Genomic DNA, 14,711 nt, shown 5'->3' on the forward strand with positions numbered 1-14,711 from the left:
TACATAACCTGGTGGTGGAGTTACCTGGTCATATTGGTGCCACCACATGAGGATGTCCTTTGAAGTTAACGGTGAGAGAGAGAGAGAGAGAGCTGGGCACCACAAACAAAAATTCACTTCCGCAAATGCAAATAGGCAAACTCAAACCATTACCTTCTGCATCCACAAATCTGCAAACTTCTTGAAATTTACAGTTCTGCAAATGCAAATGCAAACCATTTGTGTCCCTTTCAGTACCACAATATCAGTTTCATTTTATTCTCGATACCATTAGAGGATTGTATTTAGTTTAGGATGATATTTTTCATAATCAAGGGGTTTAAAATAATCTCTACAGTAGTTACTCATCCACTACAATTATATCTTTATATAATTATATTCTGACTAACAATAGGTGACTTTATGAGGTTTGGAAATTGTCTGTAGTGCTGAATGGGATATATAAAATTACATTTATAGTAAAAGTAAAATATATACAGTATTTTAAATAGTATTATATTAGGGTGAGATTTGGAAGCTTCCGGTGTTGCTGTTTGCTGATGATACAGTATTGTTGAGTGAAGAGGAATGGGAGTTGCAAGGTTTGGTGAATGAATTTAGGACAGTGTGTAGGAGAAGGAATCTGAAAGTTAATGTAAACAAAAGTAAAGTTATGGTGTTTGAGAGGAATGAAGTCACAGAGTGTGCAGTGAGGTTGGATGGTGAGGATATGGAGAATGTGAGTGCATTCTAGTACTTGGGTAGTGTGATGAGTAAGGATGGAACTTTGGGGGATGAAGTGCGTGAAAGGGTACAGCAGGGAAGGAAGGTTGTTGGTACACTGAAAGCAGTGATGAGAAATAGGGAGGTGAGTATGGAAGTTAAGAAGTCACTGCATGATAGTATTGTGATCCCTACCCTGACGTATGGAAGCGAGGCGTGGACCTTGCAAGAGGGGAACAAGTCAAGAGTGAGAGCAGTGGAAATGAGTTTCTTGAGAGGAGCATGTGGAGTGACGTGGAGGGACAGGTTGACGAATGAAGAAGTGAAGGAACGTTGTGGGGTAGATGTGGATGTGGTTGAGAAGATTAGGAGAAATACAATGAGAAATACAATGAGATGGTTTGGACATGTGGAGAGAATGGAGAATGAAAGACTGACTAAGAGGGTGTATGTAGGTGAAGTGGAGGGAGGGAGAGGGAGGGGTAGACCGAGGATGAGGTGGAGGGATGGAGTTGAGAGGTATATGAGGGAGGGGGGGGTGAGTTGGGGGGAGGGTATTCAAATGGTGGGTGACAGAGCGACCTGGAGGTGTTTTGTCTGCGGCCACCCTTTGCTGGATTAGGGCGTCGGGCTGTAGATAGATAAATAGATAGATATTAGTATATTAAACTGTTTTTACTATAAAAAAGGGTAAATCGATCATTACTATAGACAGATGAATGAAATTAGTACACTTCACAGCACACACTTGAAAAGTTGACACACCAGTCCACCTCTATTCCTTGGCTCTAGCCTCCTCAGTTCTCACTTCTCGGTCACAGTCAGACTTCTCCAACAACTGAGACAACTCAGCAGGTCCATGTTGCTCTTAAAAAAAACAAACTGCTCAAAGATCTCACAGGTCAGGCTGCTTTGTGGGCTGGTTTGTGTTTGCAGAAGTACTTCCGCAAATGCAAAACCGCAAATTTGCGTAAAATTTGTTGCAGATGCAAATCTACAAAACAAAATCACACTTCCGCAATTGTGGAATTTGCAGTTTGCAGAAGTGATTGTAGAAGTGTCCAGCTCTGTATTTATATATATATATATATATATATATATATATATATATATATATATATATATATATATATGAGGGCAGTGAGCAGAGACGAATGGGTGGGGTTGGCTATGACAATGTCAGGTGGTAGGGTAGAGTGAGATGAGTATATGCAGTAGATGGACATTGTTAGAGGCATAAGTTAGGCAGTAGAAACAAATATCTCTTGGCTTGGAGCTTCATTCTGGAGGAAGTGGGATGAGAAGAAAAGGATAGGGTGGGCAGAAAGGAGTGGGCAGAATGGGCAAAGATTCTGGTGGGTGAAGGGGTGAGTGGAGGTTAGACATTCAAAGATGACAGGCACTGCTGGTTGGTAAGTTCTGCCATGAAAATTATCTACTTCAATTTCTCAAAGCTTTCTCCACAAAGACGAAGAAGAAGAAGAAGAAGGAGGAGGAGGAGGAGGAGGAGGAGGAGGGAGTAAAAATGTGTCACTCATATACAGTACCCGGCATCTCATGACCCAGATGAAAACACCACACACTACAGTAAGATAACACTGTGAACTCCAGCTTACCATTTACCACTGGTACTCTCTTGAGGTACACATAGTACAGGTGCTCCTTGAATGTGGGCTTCTTTAGGTTGTGAACAAGTAGGAAGAGTCGGGCACTGGTGTCCTCTATGGTCAGCTGGATGGTCAGGGCAGATTCCTCCTAGAAGAGTTTATACACACCATATGTATTTAGTGCCAAAGAAGTTATATAACATACACTAAAAATTAATATCACCACAGGCACTGTCTTTTCTTTCTTTCTTTTTTACCACTACCACTGGATTCAGTACACCATGATGCTGCTGTTGTTGTTGACAACCCACACTCATCTCATTGTGAAATCACTGAACCACAGTAAAGCAGTGACTTCAACCAGTCACTCCCAATGGTCTTTTCCTGAGGTTAGGTTGAAGGTTCACCTGCACTGTGAGAGTCTTGTATGTGGTGGATAAGTGTGATGTGGTGTTGTGGGTTGCACTGTGGTGTGGACAAAACAAATTGTGAGTTTTATTTTGTGTATTCATGACTCTGGAGAGGGATATTTTCCTCTAGTGGCATCAACTTGTCTGGATGGAGGACTTGAGGACTTGCCTGGAGAAGGAGATGCCCTACCCCAAGCAATGATGCCGGCTGGATCTGCAAATGCCCTCACATCTTCCCATCCCCCCAAAGAAAAGATGGTGAACTACAGTGTCAACACAAAGTCACACTCCCAGGGATACATTCTTCAGTACACCATAAACCTCAAGAATCACATGGATTGAATTTAGTACACCAAACCATAAGTACCACAGTAGATTACAGTACATCCTACTATGAAGTTCAAAAAGGAGCTGTTGTTGCTGTTGTTGCTTAACCCCAGTCAGTTAGGATGAGCAGACCAACTGACTACACGTATACAAACGTTTCTATGGGGCTGTCCTAAAGGAACAATAAAGTATGTAAATCATGTAGGGACCTAGCATCCCATTGTGGTAGGCAGTGCATTGCCAGGGTCAGATCAGAGTCCTTTCCTAAAGGGAGGTGTGGGGGAAAATGAGGAGATCTGGCTCCCACGTGGCTGATACATCTGCTTCACTCCACGCACGGTACACAGCACCATCACATGTTGGAACCTCATTAGTTCAAAAAAAAAAAAAGAAGCAGGCTTAAGAACTGGTCCTCACAATACTTATGTACCACAGTAGGGTACAGTACCTTGGAACAAGACAAATCCTATATAAGTACAGTACCCGAAAAGCTGGCTTAAGTACTCCATACTCCTTAAGTACCTCAAATGGTTTTACCCAAGGACATCATTAATTAAAAGAGTTAAAAGAGTTAGTTTAGCCACTTTATAATCCTCAAGCAACTAAAGAATAGCTTCCAATAAGTAAATCAGAAGAAATTATAAACACTGCTGAACTCTTGGATTTTAACTTGTGCAAGCTTAAGAAGAGATTTCACAACAGTCCAGTGGGTTCGTTTTCATTTATAATGGCTCCAGCATGCTTGCATGCGTCAACCTTGACCACCTAATGGCAGCTCTCCATGTTGCTACATCTCTGACAGCCTCCCTTTTAGTCCCTCATCCCTGAGGTCACACTCTATGACCTCGTCCCAAGGTTTTTTTAGGTCTGCTTCTCGCAAGCCTACCACTAACATTCACATTTCTCACCTTCTGCACACAGTTGTCATTCCCCATCCTCTCCACATGTTCAAACCATGTTAATCTACCCCTCCTCATTACAACACCAAAACACTCCAGTCCCATCTTTCCTTTTAACTCTTCCACCATAAACTAGTTGTCCCGGGCCTCGCATTCAAGGAGGCACTGCACATCCACCTAATCATTGTAATTTCTGGAAGTTTGAGCCTACGAATATTCTCTTCCATTAACCTGCCGCGTCCCGTTGATGTATATATACATCCACACGTTTTGTTCCCTTGTCCATTATCGCATGGAACTCCTTCAAGCTCTTTATATCAAGAACAGAAAAGTGCCCATCCTTGTTATCACCATAACTACCTTCCTGTGCCTCTGCCACCCATTCCCTTAGTTTAATGAGCTCCTCTGTAGTCAGCTGCTCAGTGTGACTGCTCAGGACCTCTCGCATTTCTTCCTCATCGACCTCCTCAAATCCTGGCTCTTGTGGAATGTGGAGGATGTCTTGATGGATGTTCTCCATTACTGGGAACCCCATGAAGGAGTACACACATTCTGGCCACAATCTGCACCTGATGGTGTTCAATGTGCTCAGCTGCACCTCCTTCCATGCCTCTGTGATGATGTCAATGGCATGCTTGATGTTATGGTTTCTCCAGAACCACTGCACCAAGTCGCTCGCTCCAGAGTCACTCGCCCTCACCATCTGCTTTATGGTACAGAGGCGATAGTAGGCCTTGAATGTTGAAATGACGCCCTGATCCTTCAGCTGAGGAGATGATGTCAAGTTGGGGGCAAGTACAACACTTCAATATTATCCACCCGGTCCTCGATGCATGTAGGGCGGCTCGGGGCATTGTCAACCATCAGGAGGAATTGGTTGGTAAGAATGCTCTGGTTGTCATAGTCACACAGGTGGCGGGACAAGTATCCTGCTACATATGAGTGGCAGAGTTTTTTTTTTTTTTTAATGCTAGAAAGAAAGAACCAAAGGCTATGAGCCCACAATAAGTGTTCCTTTCAAGAGAAAAACAAAATACAAGAGAGAGCCAAATTCAAGATCTGATCATTTCGAGATGCCTGGACACACTGCTTTTGAAAGACTGGAGATCACAGCTAGCAGGAAATACAAACAGACGGATACAGTTCCAGAGTTGACCTGCTGCATAAATGAAGGACTGGGAGTAATGGTTAACTCTTGTATTAGAGAGCTGGACAGAAATGGGATGAAAGTTTGTTGCTAGATGGGTGCTACGCGCCCGTCGTAGAGGTGGAGGAATGTAAGCAGACAGTTCAGAGGAGAAGTGACCACTGAAGTAGCAATAGAAAAGAGATAAGATGCAACAGTGTGGCGAAGAGACAGAGGTTGAAGGGAGCCATTAAGAAGAGGGGAGTTAACGTGGTGAAAAGCCTTTGACTCCACCCTATTGAGAAGAGCTGTATGTGGGGAGCCTCCCCACACATGAGAGTTGTACTCCACACAAGGGTGGATAAAACTCGTGTATAGAGTCAGCAACTGTGCAGGGGTAAAGAAGGAATGGTAGTTGGCATAGCAAGCCTAATCTCTTGGGAGATATCAGCCAGGCCCTGGGCTTACTTTTCCAAATAACCCCAAGGTTCTCCTTCACCAACTTTGCCAGCACTGGGGTGTTCTCTCAGTGGTAAACCAGATGTTTGAGCTTCAGGTCGCTCTCTGTGTTTGCATCAAGGAGGTGGGTGAGAAAGTCCTTGACTGCCTTAAACCCTTGCAAACACTGTGTTTCTTTGCTGATGTATGTCTTCCTGGATATCTGTTTCCAAAACAATCCCATCTCATCAAAGTTTAAGATCTATTTTGGAGAGTATTCCCTTCTATCATACCCTTCAACTTCATGGTGAAGGCCTCAGCCACCAAGTGGAATGCACTAGCAGCCTTGCCATGCATGGTCATAAGTTTAAGGCCAGAATGGACCTTAAACTGCTCAAACCAACATGTGTTGGCCTTGAATTCCTCCTTGGACTCTACACCTTGTTTATCAATGGGGTCTTTCCACAGATGGATAGCCTTACTTCAGAAGAAAGTGTGGTGACAAGGCTGCTTTGCCCGGTTCAGTTAATTAACCCACAGAGTGAAGGGTAATTTACCAGATAACCCACAGAGATTGGAGATGCTCCATCTCCTCAAGGATAGGCTCCCTTGCTCTGGTTAGTCATTTGGCAGCCAGGGAAGGCACATTCTGTAATGCAGCATTTACAGCAACTAATTTCTTTATGATCAACAAGACCGTGCACTGGGAAGCTTCAGGGCATCAGCAATCTTGCTTGGTCCCTGTCCCTCCTTTTGGCTTTTAACAATGTCTTGAACTCCTCCTCGGATTCTATACCTGGCTTTTCAATGAGAGCTTTCCACAGATCAAGAACCTCACTACATATGACAGTATAGTGACAAGGCTGCTTTGCACATTCACTTCATTAACCCACAGAGCTAGGAGATGCTCATCTCCTCCAAGACGGGCTCCTTTGCTCTGGTAAGTCATTTAACAGTGAAGGAAGGCACAATCTGTGATGCTGCAATTACAGTATCTGATTTCTTTTTGACCGCCAATACCATGGACTGGGTAGGTTTAGGCATCAGCAATCTTGCTCTGTCCCTGCCCCTCCTTATGGCACTTAATAATGTCTAATTTCACATCAAGAGAAAGGGCTACTTGCCCTTAGTGGCATAAGTTGTACCATGCTTACCACTGGGGGTACCACCAGACACGATTTCCAAGTTAAGAGTTTCACTTATTTCACACACTAAAAGTTTTCTCTTGGCTTACAGTACCATCACTCACAGCACTATTCGTAGCATACTTGCACTGTTACCTGGTGATAACAATAGCACATGTACGTGAAGATTAGGTAACTCGGAGAAAGCAAGTGAGACGATCACAAGTGTAGAACGTGAGGGATTGGGGAGCAAGACAGAGTCTTCAAAGGGTCAGTGTGAAGGCCGCTGCCTGAGCAGACTCGAGATGAGGGTTCTGCACATGTAAACACTGGGTGGCCATGTAGGCTCAGACAACTGACTGTAGGACTGTGTGCGTCACCAAGTGCACAAGATTTTCAAAGGCAGCCATAGCAATTATCATTCTAGTGTATGATCAATTTTTTATTCTTATTCCAAAAAGTGTATAACTTTACATTTATCACTGTAGCGATTCACCACATAATGAACTGACATATACTGAGACTTGACTGTATATCAGTTTTCTCTTATTAAACTTGGTCTTACATAAATTACTAAGATACTTCAGAAGTTTTGTCCAAAGTACATCTGTGTGCCACAGTACAGTCTTTCAGCTCACACTCTAACTCCACCACTGGCTGGAAAGAAGTTGTTGCTAGAGTTTCAATGCTCTAAATCTAGATAAACTCCTCCTCCCCAGCTCCCATACCCCCTACTGTACCCAAGTTTGTAGATGTCATGCACTGATAACCATATTATCTGTAGTTGTTTAATCTAACACAAAACAGACCTATGGGAAATGCAGAAGGTAGGCACATATCTTAAAAAGGATGCATGAGAGATGAAAACAACTATGTTAAAGAAGCAACATAAAATGAACTGAGAGGTTAAAGGACATTCACTTCTGAAAAAAAAAAGCAACTGATGAACTGGGGAGCAATTTTAATGGTAAGAGGGTTTGTCTAAAGACAAAAAACTTTCAACACTTGTATGGGACTGACAATTGGGCCATAAATAACAGAAGATTGATTTCTTTACAACAGGCAAAGGCATGAAAAGGATGGGTGGGACAAGTACCTCCAGTAGTGAAAGTTAAAACAGAAAGAAAACCAAGAATGGAAAAAAGGGCTAAAGTAAAATGTAGTACTGCTGAATGGATAAAAAGAAATACCTTAAGTTATGGACATTTTCAAAGAATGCTCATCAAGCAGCTGAGGAAATAAGACTCTGCAAATAAGACTGAAGGTACTGTATGAATAGAAAAACCATATATGTCATGGATGAAAAGAATGGAATAGTATGTTGGAGTGAGAAATGGAAGGGGAAGAGGGGTAAGGGCGACTTCAAGACGCATGCTCTGTCACAGGCATCACTTGTATGAGGACTCCTGGATGGAAGTAAAATAATACGTTAAAGATGATGAAGAAAATGATGATGGAGCACCTAATGATAAAGCATTACTCTTCAGTATTATAAAAAATTACTTCATCATCCACTCACTTGATGTAATGCTGCCTACTTCTTCCTTAGCCTTTATCATTCTTTTTCTGTGCCTGCCCTACTCTCTTCCTATTTCTCCCATCTTTCCTGTCACTACTTAATGCTTTTCTTTCCGTTACAGGTGCTTTACATTTAGTGACAAGCCAAATGGTTTCCTGTAAGCCAAGAAACCATTTACAACGCTGGGTGGTAACCATACAACCAAACCATACGTGCTCCCTACGTGTCAAGTAGGTTGGTGGAGGGTTAGTGCCCCTCCCTGTAAAACAAATAACTCAGAGTCAAATGGCCACCCCATACGGGATTATGGCGTCTGGCAATAGATAGATAGATAGATAGACTTCATCATCACCATCTAATCCTGTGTTGCCACATGAGGAGCATAGGTGCCTGGGGAGAGGCAAGTTGGTCCTGAATTTAAGATGGGAGTGACCAGCCACACTCATCCCTGAGCGGCATTACGTGAGCAAAAAACCCAAACCACCCCTTCGATATAAACCTGCACAGGCTCAATCCAATTGGAGCACCTTAATTACCCATTAAACCACTAGGCACCATCATCTGGCTATATGGTTACCACTCAGCATAGTAAATGGTTTCCTGGTGTACAGGAAACCATTTGGCTTGTCACAGTGCAGAATCACCCATAGGCAGAAGGAAGACGAAAGAATGAAGGATCAAAAAGACAGACGAGGGAGTGTAGAGTCACCCGTAGGCATAAGGAAGAAGAATGAATGAAGGAAAAACAGAAGAGGAAGGAAGGAAAGAAGGAAGGAAGAGAGGAAAGGGCAGTCACCCGAGAGCAGCACTACAGCGAGTGAATGGATGGTAAGCGCCTTCATATCATCATCATTATAATTATTCCAGCATAATACTTACATTATTCAAGTCGAAAGTGGTGTACACAACTGGAATCCGCAATGTCTTGGATTCTTCTATGGCATCAATAGATTTCATATCTGCAGAAAAGAGAATAAAAATGTTCTTGATACTGTGATAATCTGGAAAGAGGTGCAGTAATACAGAAATAAGAGTGAAAATAAAGGTGAAGATGTGAGGAGTATGTGGAAGAAAACTAATATATGGATGTGCAATACAAAGCAAATGGGAAGAATATTTTGAAAGGCTGATGAATGAGAATGATGATACAGTACCTGTAGTACAGCAGTAGTACACATGACTGGTTTTGTGTTGCACAGAGAATGAATGTGGTGGCTGAAAGTGTGTCAACAGCAGAACCAAAGAATGATATAAAGAGACTGAAGACTGGGATGGCAACAAGTGTTGATGAAGCATGTGTGTTTTAAAAGGTTTTGGCCATGCTTAACCCCTTAACTGAGAGGCGTCACTTTCGTGATGCTCGGGAGCAAGGGATCATACCGCGGGATATCACTTTTGTGATTCTGTGTTATTTTGAATTCGTCCGGGCTTTCAATTAGTGGCTTGTATCATCTATCAGTACTACCAGTGTCCAGCTATACTCAGTTCTGCTAATGTCATCTGTACTCCCATCCACTGTTGACAATTTAGCCATTTTTCTCCTGTCCTTGACTCCCTCCCTCCTTACCTCCCCTCCATTACCCTCTCCTCCCGCCTGACCAGCTGCGCTGTGCTACACAAATGCTGGACGGATTTTTCCACTCATTTTACCCATTGAAATGTGCCCTTTGCCCTATTTTTATACAAAATAATATATAAAACAAAGAGAAAAGGTAACTGATACTGCCATACATCTGGAATGGGCTGATTATCACCTAGCAACACTTCATGTGCACTCGTTCGCTAATTTTCCCTGTTTATTTCCTCTTGAAATATGCCGTATGTTCTGTTCTCATAATAAAAATATTTATAAGAATGGAAGGGAGAAGCCTTAGTGATATTTACATTCACCTGGAACTACCTAATTTATTATATATTGTCTAGATTTCCTGCCAATCATTTCATAGCGTATATATTAGCAGTTGTCACCACGCTGCCATTGGCAGCCCTTCACTGCCACTAGGCCATAGCATTCAGTTTACTGTCATCTTTCAAGGTGAAACCATATCGGATTCACGCCTGTTCTATTCCGCCGCATTTTAGCCCCATGCAAAGGGCCCTGTGACCCCTACCCCTACTAAACCTCGTGTGAAAAGGGGTAAAGGGCTAAGTGACTGCTGTGGAACGTGAACTGGCTAATTTATCAATGAAAATGATGGACAGTGACTACAATCTTTCTGGTGACTCTAAAACAGTGCAAGTGGAAATGTAAATAATGTGTAAACAGCAAGTGAAAGCAATGAATGTAAATATAAGTGAACACTGGAAAATAGTTTCATAAGTTACTGCAAGTGACAGTGCATAACACAGTGTAAATAAAATAAAAATGTAAATAATGTAAATAAAATAGAGAATGTAAATAGAAATGTAAATGAGTAGTAATATAAGAATACGAATATATACACTAGGAGTAATAGATGTGAAAGTTTCACTCTAGCTTGTATGAATACTGGGAGTTATGAAAGTGAAAGTGACAGGTTCATTCTCAACGTTAGTATACAGGATGAGAAAGTGAATGCCTGGAGTGAAAATAAACTACTAGTACTGAAAGAAACTTATAGATAAATATTGTATATATAAATAAGAGTAATAAAGTACTAGGAAAATAAAATGTGAGTGTGTTTATAAATAATAAATGACAGCTCCACCTCAGAATACCACCGGGGAACCAGCACGGGAGGAAAGCTCATATGCGCTCGTAATTTACACTGCTTTCACAGTGTTTTTTTTTTTTGGAATATGGATTCCAAACTACTTGAAATTCATAGAATAGTGTTTGTAGTTATAATATCAGGCAGTGGTAACCATATCACTGGGTATCGGGAAGTGTAAAGTGAAGACTTCATTACCCAACTTCAGAAGTCTCCACAAGTCCTACGGTAGACGACGAAGGCTCAACAAACATCCCAGGGGAAAGCTGAAGGTATGTGCCATATGCATATATAACTATAATTTTCTAGGACTAATAACTGATTTTTGGCAAATATTTTTAAAAAGTCAGTCAGAGCGCGAATATCCTCGTGGGACACACAAGGAGCACAAAAACAACCCTGCAGTGTAGGGGTTAAGTGCAGAGACAAGAAAATGCAGCAGAAGCAATGTAATGGACTCAAATACTTTTGGTGGACATAGAGCCAACCCTCAGCTTACATATTTTTCATGCATGCTTTTCTGTTTAGTGTTGCCAACCCAAACATGACCTCTTCACTCCATATGTGGTGCTGCCACTGCATATATAGATTGACATTTACCAGATGGTGGTAGTGATGGTGGTTAAGGTAGTGACAGCTGTGATACTGGTAGTAATGGCAGTAATAGTGCTGGTAGCTGTGGTAGTGGTAGTAATGCCTGTCATGGGAGTAATGGTAGTCATGGTATGGGAAGTGATAGCAGAGTACCAAAATTATGGTTATGATAGTGATGGCATTTTTAATAGTGGTATTGATGTGTGGAGTGACTTGTATGGATCGAGTGAGAAATGACAAAGTGTGAGGAAGAACTGGAGTTGTGCGAGAGATGGCTGATCGAACTGAGCAGAAGGTGTTGCAATGGTTTGGGCATATGGAGAGAATGGATGATGAGCAATTGGTGAAAAAGATAACTGGATTGGATGTGAGAAGTGTAAGGCTGAGAGGAAGACCACGAATATGATGGATGGACAGTAGAGAACTGATGCGAGAGGGATGTCTGTTGAGCAAGGAATGGTGACTGTGCGTGATAGGAATGATTGGGGAGAAATTGTGAATGAATATATGATGATGCAGCCCTGAGGGGATATTCTCCCACATTTGGTCTGATCAACTGATCACTTGATCAGGTCAGGTGCAGGTAAGGGGATGGATCCATTATGATGTGGCAGGGGTAAACCAGCTCTGCTGTCGGGCCCTGCTGCGGATGTTGCTGATTGCACTGTGCAGTTGACCCTCACGTGGTTTGGTGCAGTGAGGATCTGTCTCTTCTCCCCTTGGGGCTAAGATGCAAATAATGTGTGTGTGTGGATGAGTAAATTGGGAGTGTGTTGTCCCATCTCGGGTATCTCCCTTCCTTTGGGGGAAGCAGCCTAGGTATACAGATAGATAGATTGATGTTAAATGTGGTTGTTACAATAATCGTAAAAATGGTAGGGATGGCAGCTGTAGAAGTATGAATAATGGTGACCGTACTAGTGATGGTGTATTTACTAAGTACTGCACATTTTCTTTTCACTTCACCCCTTATTGAAGGGATCAATAAAAAGTCTGACCCTTTAAGAAAAACAAAAAAACTAGCAAGCTCTCTCACAACAAAAAAGAGAAGGAAAAGCATTGAAAAACATACAGACATTCCTTTCTCAAGACTGGCCAGCACACTGACAGGGACTGATTTTCTAACAAGTGGGCTGATTAAGGAGTAGATTAAACCAGGGACTGTTTAATCAAGAGCTGATTAGTCAAGGGATTACTATACAATGCTTTCTTGGTTATGGCACACTTGGTTATAGCCATTTTCATTATCACATTTAGATGAAAACCTGCTCTCCTGCTGTTATCATGCACCTGCTCTGGTTTCTGCTGACAATGATGGTGCAATATCAGTGGTTTCTGATGGCTCTGAGGGATTCAGCAATGATGCCCTACTAGAAGGGTTAATCCTAGGGGGTGGAGACCATTTACCCTTTCAGGTCTCCTGGCCACGATTGTGGTTTTATTGGTACTGGTCTCCTGGCCACGATTGTGGCTTTATTCGTACTGGTCTCCTGGTCACAACTGTGGCTTTATTGGTACTGGTCTCCTGCCCACAACCATGGCTCGCCTATTTGAATGTGCCTCAAAACTGCAGCGGGAAGCTAGTGAATGTTATCAGTATTTCTCTCAATATTTACTAATTTCCTGGGTGCTGGACAATCCAACTGGGAAGATAAAACACAGATTTATGATTTTAGATTAGTAGGAGTGTTTCTCTTTCATTTTGTATACAGAAATGCATCTGTTTGTAACACCACACACTTCTTCCTATGCAACATCCAATTGTTATTCTGGTTCTTGTATGCTAAGTAGAGGGCTAATATTATGTAGACAGATGTGTATTATTTCCTTAACCACGATTATTCTATTTTTTTTCTAAATTTACAAACCTTGATTTTTTGGTCAAATATGTGATTTTTCAGACAGGACGTATGGACCTAATTGCAACCCTAGCCTCAGAGTCCCATAACTCAAACCCATCTCAGGTCTCTCCATGGTAAGTGTTTCTTCCATACTGTACCCTTTTCATCATTTCCTATTAACCTAACAATGCCATTGTATTCTTCTGATACTTACCATAACAGTATGTGTCTATCTATCTATCTATTGCCAGATGCCTCAATCCCATTTGGGGTGGCCACAAACAAATCACCTCCACGTTGCCCTGTCCCCCGCCATTTCACTGCCCAGCTCCCAACTCACATCCCCCTCTCTCATATACCTCTCCACCCCATCCCTCCATCTCATCCTCGGCCTCCCTCTCCCTCTTCCCCCCTCCGTCTCACTCACATACACTCTCTTCGTCAGTCTTTCACCCTCCATCCTCTCCACATGGCCAAACCATCTCAGTGCATTCCTCCTAACGCTTCCTATCACATCCACATCCACACCACAACGCTCCTTTATATCCTCATTTGCTAGCCTGTCTCTCCATGTGACTCCACAGGCTCCTCTTAAATAACTCATTTCCACTGCTCTCACTCTTGACTTGTGTCCTTCCAGCAACGTCCAAGCTTCACTTCCATACGTTAGAGTTGGTATCACAATACTGTCATGTAGTAACTTTTTCACTTCCATGCTCACTACCCTGCTTCTTATCACTGCTTTCAAGGAACCAGCAACCTTTCTTCCCTGCTGTACCCTTTCAAGCACTTCACTCTCCAAACCTCCATTCTTATCACACTACTCAAGTACTTAAACATATTCACATTTTCCAATTCCTCACCATCCAACCTCGCTGTACATTCACTGACTTCACCTCTCTCAAAGACCATCACTTTACTCTTCCCTATATTCACCTTCAGATTCCGTTTCTTACACACTCTCCCAAATTCATCCGCCAAGCCTTGCAGCTCTCCTTCGTCTTCACTCAACAACACATTATCATCTGCAAACAACAGTACAGAGAGTTTCCAAACATTACCCTCTCTCATCAGGGCCACTCCAACATCCACTACCCTACCTTGTACTTCTTTTATTACCCCATCCATGTACAGATTGAACAACCATGCAGGCATGACACATCCCTATTTCAACCCAACCTTCAAAGAGAAAAATTCACTCAGTTCACCATCCACATGCACTGCAGCCTTAGCACCATCATACATACTCTTCACAGCATTCAACAACTTCCTATCTACTCCTTATATTCTTAATACTTTCCACAATCCTTGTCTATCCACCCTGTCATATGCTTTCTCCAAATCCATGAATGCCGCATACAGCTTCTTTCCCTTCTCTAGAAGCTTTTCCACTAAAGATCTAAGAATGAATATCTGATCTACACAACCTCTTCC

At 42.3% G+C, this 14,711-nt stretch overlaps 1 protein-coding gene across 1 annotated transcript in view; it reads right to left on the minus strand.

The window, feature by feature from the left end:
• Positions 1-14,711, minus strand: part of LOC145392059 (uncharacterized) — a 286,089-nt gene that overhangs the window by 106,501 nt on the left and 164,877 nt on the right. Inside the window, exons 37-40 of the mRNA XM_080266515.1 lie at positions 9,032-9,111; positions 5,610-5,732; positions 4,205-4,711; positions 2,319-2,457 (exon numbers count right to left, since the gene is read on the minus strand). Coding sequence (XP_080122641.1) covers positions 2,319-2,457; positions 4,205-4,711; positions 5,610-5,732; positions 9,032-9,111 — 849 coding nt within the window. The remainder of the gene's footprint in view (positions 1-2,318; positions 2,458-4,204; positions 4,712-5,609; positions 5,733-9,031; positions 9,112-14,711) is intronic.

The sequence above is a fragment of the Coenobita brevimanus genome, chromosome 21, assembly GCF_032717465.1.
Source record: "Coenobita brevimanus isolate Jiangsu-jjx chromosome 21, ASM3271746v2, whole genome shotgun sequence".
In the NCBI taxonomy this organism is placed as follows: domain Eukaryota; kingdom Metazoa; phylum Arthropoda; class Malacostraca; order Decapoda; family Coenobitidae; genus Coenobita; species Coenobita brevimanus.